The following is a 21,242-nucleotide window of genomic DNA, read 5'->3' as shown; positions in this document are numbered from 1 at the left end:
GGAAGTGCCTGTCGTCGTGGCCAATGTCTCCTTCAGCCCAAAGAAAATAAAACACACCACATCGACACAGGTAGCCACCGCGAAGGATGGCACCAGCCCGTCGCAAGGAGATGGATGAGGTAATGGATGATCTCCGGCAACAAGGGTTATCAGGTGCTGCGGGATCGACGACACGCACTCATCTACCTCGACGACGTGATTGTCTCGTCAACGCGACCTGGGTGGGAAGTAATCTCGAGAAAGCCCTACCAGGCATAACAATACTAACATCACTATATGGCTCTCAAAAATAACAGTAACAACAACCACTGCACCCGAGCTGAGAATAAAATAAATAAATCAAAAAATAAATCAATAGGAAATTAGAGATACAGACAGAATATAAAGACTGATATGCACTAGAGTAACACAAACCTTCAGAAACCATTACCTAACCATGCTATAGTTCCTAGTGAAGGGAATCAAATAATATTACAATACCCCAGCTAATCTAAGGTTGCACTAGACCAAAACTGCTACTTCTTCATACGCCAGAAGGATTAAAGTGTTATAGGAAACTACTAAACTAATTAAAACTTGGTAGTTGTTAAAAAAAATCATATAAGAGATATACTATAAAATATGTGATCTTGACAAAACATTATGGTAAAAAAACACAAGTATACAAGAAATATTCATTCATTTACATTTTCTTTACAGCTTTTTAGTATTTACAAGATATATAACTTTGTCTCATGCCTATATATTGTGCAGTTTAGTTTTAGAGACTTTATAACAGTCGCTTATAAAATATTAAAAAAAAAAATCAAATAAATAGTCCATCTTACACTTAGCTATCACACTCTCTCTCCTTACTCTTTCTTACTCTTTACTCTCTCGTTTCTCTTTCTTAGTCTTATTTATTTCTCTCTCCTTACTCTCTTATAGCGAAACAAGATTGGTGAGATCATTTTTGCATTGGTTTCCGTGAGTCCTTTCCTTCCCACTGCTCTGCCAAACGGTCTCAACACCAATCTCTTCCTCTCATATGTGATCCATTGCTAACATGAGAGGAAGACCTAGGAAAACGCGGAGAAGGTGTATACAGGAAGACTTGGCATTGATGGGATTGGGTGAGCATCGGGCAGAAGACAGAGTATAATGGAGGAGAGCCATAAAGCGTCCAGCAGTGGGGTAGCTTACGCATTAACAAGCGGTAAAATCTTGACCAAATACACATCACCGGTACGAGGAAAACCAAACTTACTCTCTTCCGGACTCTCCTTGGAAATAACAACAGGAAAAGGAAGCTAAAAACAAAATAAATAAATAAAAATAGTAGGGTAAATGAAGTGAAAACGAACATTAAACTAAATTATGATGATGATGATGATAACAAGAGAGGCAGAGATAGGTTTTGGCAAAGTGAGGCAGGGCGAAGGGAGGAAGGGACCCGCAGAAGGCAATACAAAACAATCCCGCCAATCTGGCTTCACTATAGTCTTTGTTATTACGCTTATTCATCATACATAGATGACTTACTTCAAGATCACATACTCCATACACTACAAACGAACAACAGACTATGGAAACGATAAAACGACAAACAGGTACCGGGTCAAGGACTGCTTAGCGTTCGCCCTCTCCTGAACCTGGTGGAGATGGGCTTGGAGAACAGCCGCTCCATGCCCTCCAGCGGCACACCTCGGGTCTCCGGCAGCAGGAAGAAGAAGATGACGAGACCCAGACCAGCGAGACCCATGTACATGTAGAAGGTACCTAGGGGGGAGAGAGAGAGAGAAAGAGAGAGAGATGGAGAGAAAAAGAGACAGACAAACAGAGGGAAAGTGAGAAAGAGCGAGAGTGAGAGTGAGAGCAACAGAGAGAGAGAGAGAGGTCTGTGTTACACCTTATAAGACAGGAGGAGATCATCACCTTTATAGACAAAATGCATCTTTTTTTTTTTTTAATATTTGGGAAATCATAAAAAAACTCTAATTTTCCAGTCAGCTTGTGATAGGGGGCCGTATTACAAGTCAAACGCGAGAAGTTTCGGGTCCCTACAGAGTTCGGGATGAATAACTGAAGGGACCCGAAACTTCTTGGATTGGACTTGTAATAAGGCCCCTAAACCGACCTTTGTAGGGACCCAAAACTTCTCGGATTTGACTTGTAATACGGCCCAGAGGCAGAAAGGTTAGGGTGGATTTTAGAACAGTTTCACCCTAGAATGACAAAGGCAACTACATATACGAAAAGGTGCGCCACCCAGTGATGAAAACTTGATCCAGAAAAATATCCATAAATCAACAGGCAGTTTGTTTATGAGGGTAACGCTATTTTAAAATATTTGAGTATTTTACGAGTACTTTTCTCAGTAATTTATTCCAATATACTATAAGAAAGTTTGAACAAAAAAATGGCTTATAGGTTGAGTTTTGATTTCTTTCCTGTGAGCCTGATAAGAAAGTTTGAACAAAAAAAATGGCTTAAAGGTTGAGTTTCAATTTCTTTCCTGTGAATCTGATGAGGTTGAGTTTTGATTTCTTTCCTGTGAGCCTGATAAGAAAGTTTAAACCAAAAAAAAATGGCTTAAAGGCCAAGTTTCAATTTCTTTTCTGAGCCTAATGATATATACAAAACATAAGCCTAAAACCTCAAGACTTACCATGTTTGAGAAGAGTCTCCGTCAGGGTGAGGAATGAGATGGAGACCAGGAGGTTTGAGGCCCAGTTGACGGAGGTGGTGATGGAGGTGCAGGTGGCTCTGGCCCAGCCCGGGTATATCTCACTGTTGATGGTCCAGGGCATGGGGCCCATACCTGTACACACACCAACACAGAATTTATAATCAAATGTAAAAAGAAATCTATGCAACATGAAATTCCAATATGAAACATGATCCTACTGCTGGATGGTTGTAATCAAAGCCATACAGTAAGAGAATTTGACCAACTTCATCACAGTCACAATATTATTACCAAGAAAAACTGTGCAAAATTCAAACTAATGCCAATAATATAATGTTTTTTTCTGTGCTCAAGGTACTTCTGTATACTGCCTAGGGTTGCAAAATTTCTATACAACAAAGTGTGGTCATTCTTTGTTGATATATACCATAAGGTGCTGGTTATCATGTGTTTGAAGATACCCCAAGCTTAACCTAACCTAACAAAATCACAAAAAGTTACCACACGTCTTGACTCAGAAAAATTATAAATGCTTCTTTACTGACTGAGTGAGGTCATTCTTTGTTGATATATACCATAAGGTGCTGGCTATCATGTGTTTGAAGATAACCCAAGCTTAACCTAACCTAACAAAACCACAAAAAGTTACCATACGTCTTGACTCAGAAAAATTATAAATGCTTTTTTACTGACTGAGTGAGGTCATTCTTTGTTATTTTGTGCCCCGAGCTGTCACCAATTATGTGCTTGAATATGCCCTAAACTTAACTTAACAAAATCACATAAAGTTACCATACGCCTTGACTCAGAAAAATCATATGCTTCCCTACTGACTGAGTGAGGTCATTCTTTGTTATTTTGTCCCATGAGCTGTCACCAATTATGTGTTTGAATATGCCCTAAACTTAACCTAACCTAACAGAAACACAAAAAGTTACCATATGTCTGGACTCAGAAAAATCATCTATTCTTCCTTACTAAATGAGACTTTCTATATACCTCATTGAAGGCTTTCTTTGTTAATCTTGCTCTTTTGGTGATGCTATGGTGCCTGTGAACAAGCTGGACAAACTCCCCTACTCTACGCCTCTGATTGTAACACCTCACCCGGGGAGAAGCAGAGCAGGTAGAGGGCCAGGCCGACAATGCACAGCCAGGCGTACTCGTAGGGGCACCAGTCGTAGGCGAAGGTCACGTCGTCGGCATCGAGGAGGGTGGAGTTGGCGCACCAGCCGGCCTCACTCATCTGCAGGAACACCAACCCAATAGGAAAGATGGTAAAAGAAGAAAAAGAAGAAGAATGATTGATGTAATTGATATTTTAAAGTACCAATAACTCTTGCCTCTCCCCGCGGTCTGCATTACCTCATTGTAGGACGAGTGGTTGGAGGCAAGACAGGTAGAGTTCTGAATGTCATCTGGATCCCCTATGAAGCAGAAACCACACGAAGACCGGCTGGTACACACGCCACATCTGCAACACATTACATCGCGTGACTATAAGAAAAAGAAACTATGGGCCAGTCTTCCAGTCCAATACAGCAAATTTGTAAGCTCCCCAATCAAATACAATATACCACGAAAATTCCTTGTAGCTTTAGTATCTGGGCGTTGATGTAGAGGAGGAAATTTTAGGGAACCACACCGGAAATCTCTTTATCAGTATCTGGTATTGAGTAGAAATAGCGGATCATTGTGGTGGATATGGCTTGGTTTGGGCGCCTACAATCTCTCTGTGTTGGACTACTGCACTGGCCGTATATATCACTGAAGCTTTGCCAGTGTGATTCTGACTCATAAAGATACAATACATTATCATCATTCTACATCAATGCTAGGGGAGTAATTTTCTTTCTGTTAGTTAAGTAGAAAATACATTAAATATATATCATTTTATGGCAATGTTAGTAGAGTAATATTCCTTCTGATAGTAAAATAGAAATTACATTATATATATCATTTTAAAACAATGCTAGTGGGAGTAATTTTCCTTCTGGTACTAAAACAGAAAATACATTATAATATTCTTCTCCTCTTCTTCTTTTCATTCAATGTCCATATTTTCCTTTATGGTGTTGGATAAGCTATGAGTCTCTCCATATCTTGCAATACATCAGACACTATTTCATTATATATTATTCATTTCACTATTTACTTTTTCATTCATTATAGATCATTCATTATATACATTGCATTCTACTTAAAAACAATGCGAGGGGTGTAAAGTTCCTCCTTGTAGAACTTACGTATCAGCAACGCATTCAGACGAGGACGGATCTTGCATGAGAATATCCGGGCTGTGGAGGTACGCCAGGTGGAAGGTGAGGGCCAGCAGGAACAGAGAGACGACAGTGCCCAGGAGGGAGCCCAGGGTGAGGGAGCGCCGGCCGAGCCTCTCCACCAGCCACAGCCCGAGGAAGGTGCCGAGAAAGTTCATGGAGGAGGTGGCGGCGGACAGCCATATCGCGAGGGAGTTGTCGGTGACGCCTGCCATGGAGATGATGGAGGCACTGTAATACCTGCAGTGAAGAGAGTTAGAAGGCTTGATCATGGCTTGGTCTTAGCTGTTTTGATGCCTGTAGCAAAGAGTTAGGTTCAAGGCTTTATCATGATTCTGTTTTTGCTATTCGGGGGCCTGCAGTAAAGATAGGTATACAGGACTTTATTGTTGTTCTGTCTGTGTTTGCTATTCAGGTGCCTGCGGTAAGGAGTGATGAGGCTTTACCATGCTTGTAGTAAAGTAATGAGTGACAAGGCTTTATAATAGTTCTGTCTTTGCTGTTTTAGTGCATACAGTAAAATAACATGACAAGGCATTATCCTGGTTCTGTCTTTAGTAATCTATTGCCTGAGTCTGTGAGTTGAGGAGACAGTGAAAGGGTATACAAAATAAAAGACATCTAAAAAGTGCAGAGGACAAGGAATATCACAAAGAAACTCCCTTATTAATGACACTAGTTGTGAGGGAAGAGCATGTGGCTGTATGTAGCAATGATAATGGTACCATGTTAGTTGTGGTCCTAATCTAAGGTATATAGGATTGGAGGAACAGAATGTGAATGATAGGAAAAGTAAGTAAAAAGAGTAAAGGAGTAAATGGAGTATATGAGAGCGATGAGTAAATGAGGAGAGATGGCAAAGCAGGAACACTAACCAAACGTAAAAGATAAAAAAGTTGGAAAGTTTTGTTTAGTCGGTGCAATGTCTGTGGTCATATGCCGGAGGGAGACAGAAGGGGAAGGACAGGTGGACAGGGGCGTAGGGTATCGGAAAAGACGCCTAAATTTTTCCACTCCGCCCAGGAATCGAACCCAGGCTCTCTCAGTTGGGGAAAGACAGGAAAAAGCTCGAGAAAAAGAAGGAGGAAAAATTAACATACATACATAACCGTGTTGATGCCAGAGATCTGTTGGAAGAGCTGCAGTAAACACCCGAGCAGCAGCGCCTGACGGACTGGTTTAGACGCGAACACTTCTCTCAATCCCGCCTGCAAGAACCACAAGAATTAAACGTTTGACTAACCAACAAGGAACTACAAGGCTTCCATTCCGCTACCAAACATAAACTCTAGCAAAGTGAAAGACAGCCTAAAGAATGAATGGCCATCTAGGAACAAGGCTTCAATATTTCTGCTAAACTGAAGATCTGATGATGAGAAAGACAAAAAGTAAAGTAGTCATCCCTCAAATAATACAGTTTCCAATAGTTCAGTTTCGGTTTTGTGGATTTTTATAGAAGAGTTTTTAGGATTTTTGAATTTCCCATTGAGCAGGAAGTTTAAAAATCCTAAAAAGATATTCTATGACAATCCGTATAAAACCGAAACCGTACTATTTGCAAGACGACTGTACTGTATATAATCATCAAAGAATAAAAAAGCTTTAATATTCCTGCTAAACTCAAAATCTGGTTGTGTGATAAACAAAAAATGATAAAAGAATGGATGTGAAAGTAATACCAGGTGTTATCCTTACCTGATCAGCATCCTCAGCCAGAGCCACTTTCACTGATTCAATTTCCTCCTTCAGATCTGCATTCTTTGGTCTGATCTTCTCCAGCACTTCCCGAGCATCCGTTTCCCTGCAAAATGTAGCTTGTGAGTGTCCTGGTACATATACTTTTTAATGAGGGGAATGCCAGGTCTTTTTTATGTCAAGTTCGTTTTATATTCAGACACACACAAGCTCATGAACACCCACCAATACCCACCCAGGTTTCTTTTATATATTTATACACACACAAACTCATGCACACCCACCTATACCCACACAAACACACCCACCCACCTACACCCACACACCCACACTCACAAACACAGACGCACCTCTCCCGTGACAGTAACCATCGCGGGCTCTCAGGCATGAAGGCAGAACCAATGAGCTGCAGCAGGGCAGGTAAGCCAGCAAGGCCCAGCATGTACCTGAGGAGCAAACCAACTCTTAATAGGATCAACACAACCAGGGAATGACTATAGAAGAAACCTAGATCTGTCAGTAAGATCATGATCACAGCACAATGGCAAAGATCAGTGAGAGTAAGATATGAAGACAAAAATTACCATGAATTTTTCCTTTATTGCAAATTGCTTCCTCAGAATTATGGACGTCATGAACAACACCAAGATTATATACAAGTAAAACATCTCAAGGGGATTGTAGTTTAGTGAATAATTCTTGTTATCAAAATATCTGCAAGTAAAAAAACTCAAGAGAATTACAGTTTCATGAATAATGCTTGCCATCAAAAATATATCCAAGTAAAATATTTCAAGAGTATTGCAGTTTAGTGGATAACGAATGCTTGTGCAACTACACAGGAGGAAAAAAAGCACTTTGTATACAAAGAGCCATGATACTAACCTCCAACCCATCTTGACTTCAGAGAAAGCCCCGGCGACGATGGAGGAGACGACCTGGCCACCAGTGATGAAGATGTTGTTGACCACCGTGATCCTGCCTCTCAGGTGCAATGGGGAGACCTCACTCAGGTACACCGGGACAGCCATGGACGCAAAGCCTGCCAGTGGTGGTGTGTTCCTTGAGCGTGTACTCGTATTCTTACAACGACATACAAAATTCCCAGAATGGTATGCTCAGTTATTCTCATATGAATACCATAGAAAAATTACTAAACAGAAAAATGACAGTACATGTTTTCCCTACATATAAAAGATATTTGCAATGGTCTTCCAAAATACATCAATATAAATCACTTTCCACATACATTTACAAATTTTTTATACCTACACAGAGTTTGCGTACTAGAAATAGGAAGCTAACACTAAATATTTTTAGTAGTGTTGGGAAAGGCAATATTTCAGGAAGTGTTAAGAAGAACATTATACCAATCCCGATGCCGACAATGATGCGGCCCACCAGGAGGGTGACCTTCTCGGGGGCAGCGCCCATCACTATGGCCCCCACCAGGAACACCAGGCTGGCGCACAGGATCACGGGCCGCCGCCCAAAGCGATCTGAAAGGAGTTCACTCATGGATATACTTCAGCCAAATGCTACATATACCAAAATCAACATATGTAATGACAACAGTGATACATTAATGCAAAACCTTAATTTCAATAAATTAATATGACAATCATTATATGGAAACTGCAATTGGTCCTTAGCTATAAGGGATCCCTCCTCAGGCCCTCTACAGGACAAAGGTCCAGGCCTCACCTGTGGCTTGGCCGGCCACCAGGGCAGACAGGAAGGCCGCCCCGATGGTGGCGGACACAATCAACTCATGCCACACTGTGCTCAGCTCAAACTCCTCCCTGTAAAAAATCATCCATACCTTGTGGCAGTCTGACTTGATGATTAGAAAATCAGAATATTACACAAAGAACAGAATGCACTGTAGTCAGTAAGTCTATGCTGGATTATTTATAGAAAGTATATTAATACAAAATTCATAGATGTAAGTTGAAAAAAATATATTTATGGATTCATACACAAGCACTGCAATAAATAGAACAGAAGTGAAAGATAAATCAGTTATCAGAATAAATAAACAGAACAGGAGTGAAAGATAAATCAGTTATCAGAATAAATAAACAGAACAGAAGTGAAAGATAAATCAGTTATCAGAATAAATAAACAGAACAGGAGTGAAAGATAAATCAGTTATCAGAATAAATAAACAGAACAGGAGTGAAAGATAAATCAGTTATCAGAATAAATAAACAGAAGTGAAAGATAAATCAGTTATCAGAATAAATAAACAGAACAGGAGTGAAAGATAAATCAGTTATCAGAATAAATAAACAGAACAGGAGTGAAAGATAAATCAGTTATCAGAATAAATAAACAGAACAGGAGTGAAAGATAAATCAGTTAGCAGAGGACTAAAGACAAATAAATATACAAATGAGGTAAAAATAGCACTGAAGGCAGGCCATTGCATTACTGAGATACTCATGAGGGGCAGAAATGTAAGCATGGAGGAGATAAAGGATGAAGGAATGGTACATAGTTTTGCCAGCCTTGAACTCTGCCTCTGTAAACTGGACAGGGAGTGAATTAGTGTCTGAAAAGTTTTGGGAGTGAAATAATACTTGTATGAAGGGACAAATGCAAACATTATGTAGTCTTCCTTATAGTATATGAGAAACATTATGCTCTAGTACTAAGTAAGTTTGCTGATAAAATCAACTAGTTGTTATCACAACTTTACATACAATTTTCAAGCAATCAAGAACTAGTAAAAGCAACCAAGTACAATTTATATTATATATTTTGTTGACTTACTGCTAGAGGTGGTGAGGTCCCTCCACCCTGCAATGACTGCTGACCCAGAGACAGAATCATTAAAATTAGAGCAACACTTGTGGCCAATCTTCCTCAACTCTTGCAGGTGACACAAACATTATTTACTTTACCTACCACATATTCACGAGTTACACAGTATTTCTGCACTTATGGCCACACAAACATTTTTTCTTTGGAAAATTCCACTAACAACAGTGGCAATGAAAAGTAATAACTGCCTATCACAAAGGCAGCACACTCAAAGACTCACACACCTTATGAGGATCATTGCCCCGGACACCACGCCAGTGTCATAGCCGAAGAGGAAGCCACCAATGGCGCTGAGTAGAGTCAGGAGATATATTGCCGTTGGCAAGCTCTCAGCAGCACTGCCCTCCCCCATTGTGGTCCCTGCAACACACAAAAGGATTAAAAGCTATTTAATTAAATCTAACATAGTTTTTGTTGTACATACACAGATATGAACCTCTTTTTTACTTAATGCTTTCACCTCACTATAACCTTATATACAACGCCACATTAGCCAACCATCAGAACATCCACATTAGCCAACCATCAGAACACCACATTAGCCAACCATCAGAACATCTAAGGGTCAATCTACTTGCTGTCTTGGTTGGAGGCGTCACCTGACTCTAGATGGGGTTCTCAGAACCCCGTCTAGGTAAGAAACCTAATTCCAGAACCCTAGTTCTTATTTTTCTTGGAAGAGAATATTTAACGATGACTGTAGAGCAAAGAGACTGACATAGAGAACTAACAAAGTCACACACACAGAAAAAAAAAGTAAAATCCCAAACCCAGAGTTGCAACCTTTCAAATGTTTTCTTATAGGAAGGGAGTTCACATTTAGGTAAATCTTAGGAATAGCGGCTCCTAGCGGGCATGTGTTTAGGGCACGGTGTGTTGGTAATTACAACATTTCTAGCACATACGACGGGGGTTTTGACAAGTGGACAGGCGTGTTTATGTCACAAGGGGTGTATTTTTCCGCGCGGGCTCTTCCCTTTCTTCACCCCGGAGCTCACAGTCTCATCGGCCATCGACTTGGAAGAAATCGTGAGGCCAGCGTGGAAAAATACACCCCCCTTGTGACATAAACACGCCTGCCCGCTTGTCAAAACCCCGTCGTACATGCTAGAAATGTTGTAATTACCACCACACCGTGCCCTAAACACACACCCACTAGGAGCCGCTATTCCTACGATTTACCCTGACTTTTCTTGAAAGAGAATATTTAACAACGACTGTAGAGCAAAGAGACTGACGTAGAGAACGAACAAAGTCACACACACAAAAACATGAACCACATAAGAAAATCGTTGGTTGGGTGAAACTGTAAACTGTCCACGTTTTCTTATGGGAAGGAAGATCACATTTATTTGAACTGAAGAACACCATGGAAGGGAAACTACAAAAAAATCCTTACTTATGCAGTTTAAAAGCTTCCCCACAAACTTATCAAACTGAGACTGAATATTGCGCATGTGACTCAGATGCTGGACAGTGTTGTGCAATGAGTGTGTTGCTGGGCGAGTCATTACCGCTGGAGGAGGACAGGAGTGGTATGTGTTGGTCGTCCATGGCACAGCACAGACATCCGCGCCACATGAGTAACACGAGACTGCTGAGTGCTGACCAAGGCTTGTCTGGGCCCCCTGGTGCTACATTCCTCGGTGCTGACGTTATATTCTAAGGCGCCTCTTGACTAGTCCACTACTCTCTATTTCTCGCCATAATGCCTCCCCCCGTCCACACTGCACCATAATTCAGTGTTCTCAAGCCTCCAGACAGTGTTACAGGTGGCGGGGAGGCGTGGCAAGGATATTCCGAGCCTGGGTGAGGTTTAATTAAATGGATACACTGAATATTGGCGCAGCGACGGTCACACGCGGCGGTAAACACTGAACAGCTGACCGTGACACACACACACACACACACACACGCACGCACACACACGCACGCACACAGCTGCCAGACGTAGAGGCAAGACACTTTTAAGGCGGCTTTACACGTGGCAATTTACAGCCGCGATGATCTAGCGGCCATACCACCTGGTGCTCTCGGGACAAGCACCTTCACACGTGGGAGGAGCCGCCGGGAGCATCAAGACGTAAACTGCTAGTAAATGCAAGGGCGTGAATTCATCCCAGACACCCAAAAAGGCTACTACCATATCTTAAAACCACAATGAGTTTGGTCCATTAGCCTGATATTGTAGAAATGCTTTAAGTAAATGAGTTTTACCTTCAGTAGTATTGATTGATTGTTCATTGTTGCATTTAACAACGAAGGAGAAGGGAGGAACATGCCATCGCAACCCCTAGGCATTACTTATATAGTGTGATTATATAATACACGAAAATAATCGTTCCTTACCTCCTTCGATATCTCGCAAAGCAACATACGAGAAATGTTTATTTATCGTATGTTGCTGCCACTCTCTCAAAAGTTGCTTTGCGCAGACTCAGCTTCTCCTACAGCTTATCTTGTGGGTCCAACAAGTATCTATGTTGCCTCACTTCTTCTAGTAATGCCACCTCGGCCTCCCGGCTCCAAATCTTGTCTGTATCTGTCATTTCTTGTTTTATTGGCGCCGACATGTACTCAGCCGCCAGTCGGCAATACAAGACGGACACAGAAAACTTGCCGCGCGAAGGGCTCCCAGACCCAGACCCAGACCAAAAATGCAGCCGCGAAGAAGAAGAAGAAGAAGAAGAAGAAGAAAAAGAAAAAGAAAAAGAAAAAGGAAAACAATAGACCCAGACAGTAGACACATCAGGGAGTGCCGTTACAAAAGCAAAACTCCCGACCGACTACTACTACTATTGCCCGTATTGGCGACTAGGAATTGCCAGGTGTAAAGCCGCCTTTAGAAGAGAACCTCAAATCAATGTCTACCAAGCGATTCCTGACGATAGATAAATTTGTTAAGTTTGGGTTTGATTGACTGGGGAGGACACTTATAAGCACACCACCTCAAATTGATGTCTACCAAGTGATTCCTGACGATAGATAAATTTGTTAAGTTTGGGTTTGATTGACTGGGGAGGAAACTTACCAGCTCTATATATTGACGACTGACGCGCGACGCGACGTGACGTGCGTGTGACGAGAGGTGACAAAACAACTGAACAAATTTTCAAATATCATCATTGTTAAACTGTTAAACTGGGGTGGCGATTCATGACTTGACGTGACGTGACGTGACGTGACGGGACGCGACGTGCTTGGTGTAAACGCAGCCTAAGCATACCACCTCAAATTGATGTCTACCAAGTGCTTTCTAACGATAGAAAGATTTGTTTAATTTCCAGTCAGCCGTCTTAATAATTCCTTCTTTATTACTCTTTTTCTCCCTTCATACACCAGAAACTTAACGCACTATATCACCCCAAAAATATTATCTACAACCATTCAACCATCAAATCATAGACGAGTGGTAGGCGTACGTTACAGAGCCTTACCTCGGCATATCTACATCTACCTACACCTACATCAACTTACACATTTAGGCCTACATATCTACATCTATATCTATCTACGTATAGAACATCTATCTACCTACATCTACGTACTCATCTACATCTACGATAATCTACATCTTTCAGCCATACCCAAAACTCATTCGGGGAGGTTCCTATATAGCCGGGTAGTACTTCCTTCACTTTGGTTTATTCAGCTTGATGTGGTATTACGAGTCCAGCGCGTGATCAGACCATGGTGAATTACTCCCCCCTTTCCCCCTCCCACACACTCACTTTACGCCTCAACCCTTTATTACCGTGTCAAGAGAACCTGCCAACGAAGAATGGACTCGATCTCAGGCGTTTCCGTTGTGGCCCAGCCGGGAATGCTGTCCACCTGTCACTGCAGAAAGGGGACAGCAGAGGCCTCAGATAATGCCCTGATAGTAGCGATAATACCCTGCTATCTTTGTGTTAAGGTCATCGCTATATTCACGTTCGGTTTTGCCCACTATCTATAGCTGAGGGTTATCACGAGATTCACATTAGATTCCAAATACTATCTCTATGAAGGCTATCACAATATTCACATTACATTTCATACATTATCTATCTATCTATCTATCTATTATAAGAGGCGAAGCAGGTAGAGAGGCAGCCCCCAAACATCTGAGATTCCGAGAAAGAGAAAAAGGAAGTGAAAATGATGAGAGAGAAGGAGAAAGAGAACGCGATGATATAGAAGATTAGAGAAATGGAAACAGAGAGGTGGGGTAATAAATGTCTTAAAATACATAGCAACAACAAAGCTAATAAAAAAGTAAAAACAACAAAATATTACCATCATCACAACATACACCTTAGATTTCCAATACTATCTATCACAAAAGCTATTACAATATCCACATCAGATTTCCAGGCTTGTCTAAACTCTGGTCCTTGCCAAAAACACAACCTGAGGAGGTCATGGGAAGATAATGGCTTAGCTTATCAGAAAACTTTATTGTCTAGCGTACAGTGAGTGGTATTCATGCAGATGCAGATGGACCTCAGCCGTACAGATTGTGCAAAAGGTTCTCTGCGTAAACTATAGCGAGGTCGTAGGCACTCGGGTGGGGGTGGAGGGATGGGGAGAAGGGGAAGGGGAGGGACATGGGTTCAGTATGTGGAAACAGATGTGACCGGGATCGCTGACAAGTTTGCATGATACGTATGTGCAAAATCCTAAAATAATATACAATAATAACAGGTTGCGTGTATAAATATGGTGTTATTCATTTTTACAACTGAAAAAAGACGAAATACAAACGCTACGTATCTTTGCTCAGAGATAACAACAACCTAATAACAAAATGCGTGTCTAGAGAGATATGGCGCTATTCATTTTTCGTCGTTATAAAAAAATATCAACGCTATTATTGCTTTGGTAACAACGGCAAAATTGTTCTGTTGAATCGACGGGCTTCATACCTTCAGAGGCACCAGCAGGATCCCCGTCCCGTGCGTCACCATTTGAGTCAACCGCTGCCACCAGTGTATTACAGACTTCGTAAGCCCCGACGCTCCACACCACAGGAGGCTGACCAGGTGATACAGACCGATAGAAGTTTTGCCTGACACACCACCTTCGCCTTCTGCTGCCCGTGACGTTGACTATAACAAGAAACTGCATTGACTGGCCTTCGTAGAATAAAACAAGAACCTGCTTTTACTGGCGTCCATCAATCTGACTGCTGCCCATGTGACATATACTATAACAAGAACCTGCATTGTTTGGCGTTCGTGTCGTCTGTCTATCTTTTAGCGTTCGTGTTTGTCCATCTACCTTTTACTATTTCGAACACTTCGCTGGCAGAAACGTCATGAGTCGTTTTTCAATATTTTCCTTTTCTATAAGGACCGACGATGATCCCAGCTGTCTAGATTCAATTAGTCCACTTAACGTCATGTTAAATCAAGCTTCAAACATCCACCTCTCCGATCACTCACAATGTAATACTGGGAAAGCTTTCAAGAGTTTCCCATCACAAGTGACAAACTGTCTCTTCGTGCTCTTCATTTCTTGCCTCGCCCTCGCCACCTACGCACTGTTCGCTTCCAAACGCCCCTGAAAATTTGGAATCACTGGAGAAAATAAATCGATGGGAGTTTCTTCGTTGCTTGTTGATGCACATTTGTACTCATAACAAATATATATACCATTCACAGATAGATGCATGCAGGCACTCAAGTGGGGACCTCCATTGGGTTGGTTATATAGAGAGTACGAAAATAGTATTCCGAAACAAAATATTGAGCACTGGCTAAAGGTTGCTACGAATAGAAGTATCACACACACATCGGATCAGAGAGAATCGGGGACACGTCGTAAAACACATGGATAGGATTCCCGATCTCGACTCCCGTACTCCCAGACGCTTTCGGCTCTCACAACAAATACTTTCAGAGGCCGCAAAGGAGATTCGTCGGGTTCTCATGAGTGTTTTTCAATTCCATGGTGCAGAGACCTTGTCAGACCATCACTAGGCTCATAAAAAACGCCCATGGAAATACCCTCACAACACAACCTCTACGAAAGCCTTTTAAAACATGGATGTATTAGCCCTGAAATGTTGGAGAATATAGACGTATGTTTTGCATTGCTACATTTTCGGCAGGATGAGTGATCGGTCCGTGTTCCCATCAACAGGAAGTGGATGCGAGGAGCCAAAAAGATGCTTCTACACTTCAGCTCGCAAGGCCAAAGTATCTCGCTGCATGGCTGAGTCGCGTCCACACTTTTCTTGGCCGGCGAGCAGAGTACCAGTGGGCGGGGCCGAGAGGGGCGTTTGTCTGAAGCTCAGTTTAACATGAAGTTCAGGAGTCAGTCTTTAGGCAGCGCGGAGTCGCTTTTCCCTCGCACGTATATCCGCGTCGCCTTGCTGCCCAACACCCGGTCCAGCAGCGACGTCTTGTTCCTCTTCCGCACGTTCTGCACCTCCTTGAACACCTCGTGGAAGGCGTTGGCCACCTGCAGCACGTGTTCCGACGCCGCCACCTCGCAGAAGAAGCTCTCCAGGTCCTTGGCCAAGATCTCGCCTGCAACAAGAGTAGAGGTGATGATGATGATGATGACCCAGCAGCAGTTATCATCGACAGCAGTAGCACCATCAATAATATCAAGATAGTGACAATAATGATTACTGCTCTTCATTTTCCTCTTCATCCTCCTCTTCTGCTTTCTGCTACTACTACTATTACGTCTACTACTACTACTACTACTACTACTACTGCTACTACTACTACTACTACTACGACGACGACTACTACCATCACCCCCCACACACACCGCCACCATTACTACAATAATCATAAAAATATTAATAATTATATAAGCCTTCCTTCCTCCTCCCGTACCCAACTTGTCGATATATACCATAATAGAAATAAGAATAAGAATAAGAATAATACGACCTACATAGAAACAGTACCACGAGTAGAAGAAAAAGGTTAATTGATTATCACTAGACATCTTTATCAACAGGCGTCAAACTTTTACCATAACAAAAACTACATATGCTTTGAAATATGAATCAAAGCGGATAATGGATGACCTCATAGGAGAAGAAAGAAGAGGACCAAGAGGAAGAAGAATCAAAGGAAGAGAAGGAGCAAGGGGAAGAGCAGGAGGAGGAGGAGGAGGAGGAGGGTCAAATTGAGGAAGACAAAAACGAAAACCATCAAGGACATTATTCCCTTATATACCCACGTAAGCATGTCATCAAAGCAACGATCGCACACTTTTTCCGGAGAGTTAAGTGTTGCTGCTTGAGTGATGGCGCGTCGGATGTCATATTGGAACCGTCTGGCTGAGAGAGCGCGCGAGAGCAAGAGAGGAGGAGCGTCGCGTCGGAGGGGGTGTGTGTGTATGCATGTGTGGGCTCGGGATGATAGAGGTAAACAGTTTATCCTCTCTTAATACGCAGAGTGACACCTCCTCTTTCATGTCACACGAGCACCGGGGGCCACAGCGTTAACCTACATAGCAGCAGCCTCCGGTTCTCCTCTTCTTGCCGTTGAGAAAGCACTTGGGCTATTTGTATGGATAATGTTGATATTGGACAATGAGAGAGATGAGGAGGGAAGGAGAAGGGGTGGAGAGATGGGAGAGAGAGAGAAAGAGAGAGAGAGAGAAGAACAAGAACAAGAAGAACAAATAAAATATAAAGGAAGAAGAACAAGAACAAGAACGACAAAGAACAAGAACAACAAGAACAAGAATGAGAAGAACAAAATCAAGTTACAAAGGTCCACAAAACACAATACGATCCCTTTAGATGTTAATATTAATGGGATCGATTTCTTTTCTTCAACTCCAAAAGAATATCGGAACCTATAACCAAATTTTTCTTCCATTCCAAAAAGTATATCGTAACTTATAACCAAATTTTCCTCCTCAAAGCCTAATAAGGACCTTTTGATATTAATATTAATGCGAATGTTTCTGTTTCTTCCACCCCAAAACTACATCGTAACCTATCACCAAATTCCCTCCTCTCTTTACAGGCTTCAAGAGATTAAGGAGATCGGAAGCTGAATGTAAGAAGCATTGCCAAGTTATGTGTTTTTTTTTCTTCCCTCCGAGAGATGTATTTAAGCACAGCGCTAAATTAGGACTATTCACGTAGGTAGGTATGTAGGTAGATTCTCTCTCTCTCTCTCTCTCTCTCTCTCTCTCTCTCTCTCTCTCTCTCTCTCTCTCTCTCTCTCTCACGTTGGTTTGTTAGCTCAGTGGGATTGAGTCGAATCATTAGTTAAGTTTCGAAGCTTTTTAAGAAGACTTTCATAATAAAAGAAAAAAAAAATAACTGAAAACATGATAAAAAGGAACGTGAACAAAAGAATTTAAATGAAAAGGTATTAGAATCAGAGTGGGGGTGGAATCGGCGGGTGAGTGTAGCGACGCGCCCCCTTATGTATGCTTCCCGTTAGTTAGCAGTATTAAAGGAACATCAAGGAAACCAAAAGGAATCGAAATACACATTCATAGCAACACACACACACACACACACACACACACACACATACAGGTAAGAGGAGGGGGGGTGAGGGGGGATGACACACACACACACACACACACACACACACACACACACACACACACACACAGGTAAGAGGGGGGGGGGTGAGGGGGGATGACACACACACACACACACACACACAGGTAAGATTGGGAGGGGGGATGACGCACTGATTTCAAGAGGTAGCGACTTCGTTCTGGCCAAAAGGGAAGCCAAGGTGAGAGGGGTCGCTTGGACTATATTCGCGGTGTGTGTGTGTGTGTGTGTGTGTGTGTGTGTGTCCTGAAGAAGTCAAACGGCCCCGCCCCTTGCCACACACGAGTCTCAGCGCTCAGTGTTTGTTCGTGAGTTCGTACGTTTCATTATTCCAGTAACTGACCTCTCTTTTGGCCACTTTGTAATCTTTTTGGGAGCAGCAAGTAGCGGGTTTTTTTTTCATTAGTTTTTTTTTTTTTTGTGTGTGTGTGCCTTTGAGCTGCCTCCTTTGCTGTAAATAAAAAGGCAGATAAAGTATTCTGGAGTATCTAGCTGAAGTTAAGAATTATGGTTATGAAGTGTTGTTGAGAAGACTAGGACAAAAAAAAAACTAATGTATTCCGTTTCTCGATAAAAAAAAAATACTTCATCATATTTTTTTCCATATTATTTTTCAACACATCAGGTGAAGAAATGAGCGGAAAAAAATACTCTTCCATAATTCATAAAAACAAAAACTTTTACAAATTACGTAAAACTTGAAATAAAGGTCAATAGGAAATATATGTTACACCATGAAATGTTAAAGTCAACCCCCTATGACATTAACTAAGGAAAAAATCAAGAAAAAACAGGTAGATGACTAAAACTTGAAAAGGTCAACTGTAAGGAATATCAAACACTGAAATGGTAAAATTAAATCCCTAAGACATTATTAAAAAAAAAGAAAAAAAAGTCGAGTCCTCCAACCCTTACCCTCCTCCGTGGACACCTGTCTGAGGTGCACCATGTCCGCCTTGTTGGCCAGCAGCACCATGGGCGGGCCGAGGGTAGGGGACACGTCGCCGCCCATGCCGCCCGAGAGAGGTAGGGCCGTGGGCGTGAGGGTGGCGGCGCTGCCCAACCCGCCGCCGCGCCCCCCTGCCTTGCGCTCGCAGATGTGCAGCCTCACGCGTTTGGCCCAATTAAAGCTCTGCCGGTCCGTGATGGAGTAGACGAGGAGGAACCCGTCCGCCCAGTTGATGGTCTCCTGCGATGGTAGTGCCTCCATGTTCTGCAAGAGGTGGCTTCATGAGTGATGGGGGAATTTGTTGTTGTTGTTGCTTTTTACAGGAAAGTGAGAATTTTCTGGGGGATAAATGAGAGGAAAACAAAAAGTCTGTAATGGCGCTGCTCCTACAAAATTAAATAAAAAAAGAATGATTGGCCAGAGGAGAGAGTCAATTCAAATGTGTGTGAGTTGTTGTTGTTGTTGGTTTTTACAGGAAAGTGGGAATTTTCTGGGGCATAAAAGAGAGGAAAACAAAAATAAAGTCTGTAATGGCGCTGCTCCTACAAAATGAAATAAGAAAAGAATGAATGGCCAGACAAGAGGGTCAATTCATGTGTGTGTGTGTGTGTGTGTGTGTGTGTGTGTGTTCCGGGGCTGAATCAGACTCGTCGTTATATGAGGCTTAGTTTTCATTCTTCCACTCAAACTTAAAACAAATACATCTCTCCCCTTGATATAGTAAGTACCAATTATAACACTGCGTACAAAATGGCAAACACACACACCCTATTAATAACCATCTTCAGAATCTATAAGAAATCTTGACGGGTGAGAGGGATCAGTGTCCCTATCTTATCGGGCTGTTTATCCGCGGCCACACGATGCTCTTGTTCCGCTAAAAGCTCGTGCCATCTGCCCGTTCAATTATCGTCTCGAATATTATAATAATCTCCTCCCTCGACCTTGTTCTCTGTCTTCCTTGGCACGGCTGATCTCATACTTGTCACGCTGTCAACCTATTGTCCATCTCGCGCGGCGCTCCACACTGCCACTTCATGTTAACGTTGGCACACAAATAGCTCGGCGGGTTGTTGTTTTTTTCGTTGTGATTTGAGGCTGTTTCATTCTTTGTGCTTCATTTCGTTATAACACTCGCTACTGTCTATCCCTCGGCCCTCCATATTAACGGCCGTCCCCGCAGCCATTTCATATTAAAGGGGGTACATAAATATATAGCTCTGCGTTTTTCTTCGTTGTGATATAAGAGGCTAGTCCTTCTTACGTCCTTCCTTTCGTTATTACACTCGCTATTGTCCATTTCACGGCCTTTCATATTAACGGTCCTTCCCATTTTCATGTTAAAGGGAGTACATAAGTAAACAGCTCTGCGTTTTTCTTCGTTGTGATATAAGAGGCTAGTCCTTCTTACGTCCTTCCTTTCGTTATAACACTCTCTATTATCCATCCCACAGCCTTTCATATTAACGGTCCTTCCCATTTCCGCTATTTCCTCCTCTCAGGGTATCCAAGACTCTACAGGTACATTATGTGAGCGACTACAGCGACTTTTTTTCCAACGGGACCAATTTACTTTCCATCTGAGTGGGCGGGGTAAGGAAGTGGGTGCGTGTGGAGGGAGGAGGTAAGTAAGGGGAGGAGGTAGGTGTTTCTGGGAGGCCGACAGGTGTGCTCAAGTCATTATCATCAGTCACGGGGTCCTTGGAGACGTGGACACATATATAGTTTGCCAGGGACGCTTTACCCCCTACCCTCTTAACCTTCCCCTTATATCCCAACTGCCTGTGTCCTTCCCCTTCCCTTCCCTCCCCTTCCCCTTGACCCACTATTACCCCCCTACACTATAGCTACCCTGGGATGCCCTTGTACGCCCCCCTGACCCCCTGGTGACGCCCCCTCCCCCCTGTGTCGCCCCCCAGTGTTTAAGAGGGATAAGGTTAGGGAGACAGGACAGTGTTGGCAGCCTTGGTCTAGATGAAGCAATGTGTGTCCCTCCCCTTTCCCTCTACCCCCCCTACCCCCCCCCCACCCCGCTGTGTGTGTGTGTGTGTGTGTGTGTGTGTTGTAATAATAGTACGTAGATCATCTGTTTCTTGCTCTATAATAAATCGCATGTAGTGAGATAAACAAAAGTGACGTCATTCTCTTGATAAAAATAGAAGATAAAAAATATATATAAACGAGGAAAATACTGAAAAAGGCGTCTTAAAAAGTTATTTCAGGGCGAATAAAAGGGCGTGTGAGAATAGTTTACTTTTTGTTTAATGAGGTGAATCTAGCGACCATTGATTA

The 21,242-nt window shown here is 42.4% G+C and overlaps 2 protein-coding genes across 5 annotated transcripts in view; both read right to left on the bottom strand.

Moving 5' to 3' along the window:
- Positions 1-662: 662 nt before the first annotated feature.
- On the bottom strand, positions 663-13,320 carry LOC127007260 (proton myo-inositol cotransporter-like). 2 transcript variants are annotated; one of them, XM_050878121.1, is made up of 13 exons: positions 13,223-13,320; positions 9,693-9,828; positions 8,347-8,444; positions 8,013-8,141; positions 7,528-7,684; positions 6,993-7,088; positions 6,643-6,748; positions 6,052-6,155; positions 4,915-5,187; positions 4,034-4,142; positions 3,776-3,914; positions 2,648-2,800; positions 663-1,758 (listed from the first exon to the last, which is right to left on the bottom strand). In XM_050878121.1, the coding sequence occupies exons 2-13, from the start codon at positions 9,818-9,820 to the stop codon at positions 1,598-1,600; spliced, it is 1,653 nt and encodes a 550-aa protein (XP_050734078.1). In that variant the 5' UTR covers positions 9,821-9,828; positions 13,223-13,320; the 3' UTR covers positions 663-1,597. The 2 variants fall into 2 exon arrangements, with proteins under 2 accessions (XP_050734078.1, XP_050734003.1); XM_050878046.1 differs by lacking the exon at positions 13,223-13,320 and adding an exon at positions 10,983-11,377.
- A 572-nt stretch (positions 13,321-13,892) lies between these two features.
- The window catches only part of LOC127007115 (ras-related and estrogen-regulated growth inhibitor-like), a 60,799-nt gene continuing 53,449 nt past the window's right edge, over positions 13,893-21,242 (bottom strand). For all 3 annotated transcript variants that reach the window (XM_050877784.1, XM_050877928.1, XM_050877872.1), the window contains 2 exons: positions 18,917-19,214; positions 13,893-15,983 (listed from right to left, as the gene is read on the bottom strand). In XM_050877784.1, coding sequence (XP_050733741.1) covers positions 15,769-15,983; positions 18,917-19,214 — 513 coding nt within the window. In that variant the 3' untranslated portion in view covers positions 13,893-15,768. The remainder of the gene's footprint in view (positions 15,984-18,916; positions 19,215-21,242) is intronic.

This window comes from Eriocheir sinensis, chromosome 1 (genome assembly GCF_024679095.1).
Source record: "Eriocheir sinensis breed Jianghai 21 chromosome 1, ASM2467909v1, whole genome shotgun sequence".
NCBI lineage: Eukaryota > Metazoa > Arthropoda > Malacostraca > Decapoda > Varunidae > Eriocheir > Eriocheir sinensis.
Note: the sequence above shows the minus strand (reverse complement) of the source record. Positions and strands in the feature narration are given on the sequence as shown.

Excerpts from the sequence above, each read along its gene's own strand:
- LOC127007260 (XM_050878046.1), bottom strand. The coding sequence starts at position 11,049 with ATGTGGCGCGGATGTCTGTGCTGTGCCATGGACGACCAACACATACCA. Across the intron at positions 9,829-10,982 it reads ACTCCTGTCCTCCTCCAGCG|GGACCACAATGGGGGAGGGC; the intron begins GTAATGACTCGC and ends TGTGTGTTGCAG. Across the intron at positions 7,089-7,527 it reads GAAGTCAAGATGGGTTGGAG|GTACATGCTGGGCCTTGCTG; the intron begins GTTAGTATCATG and ends TTTGCTCCTCAG.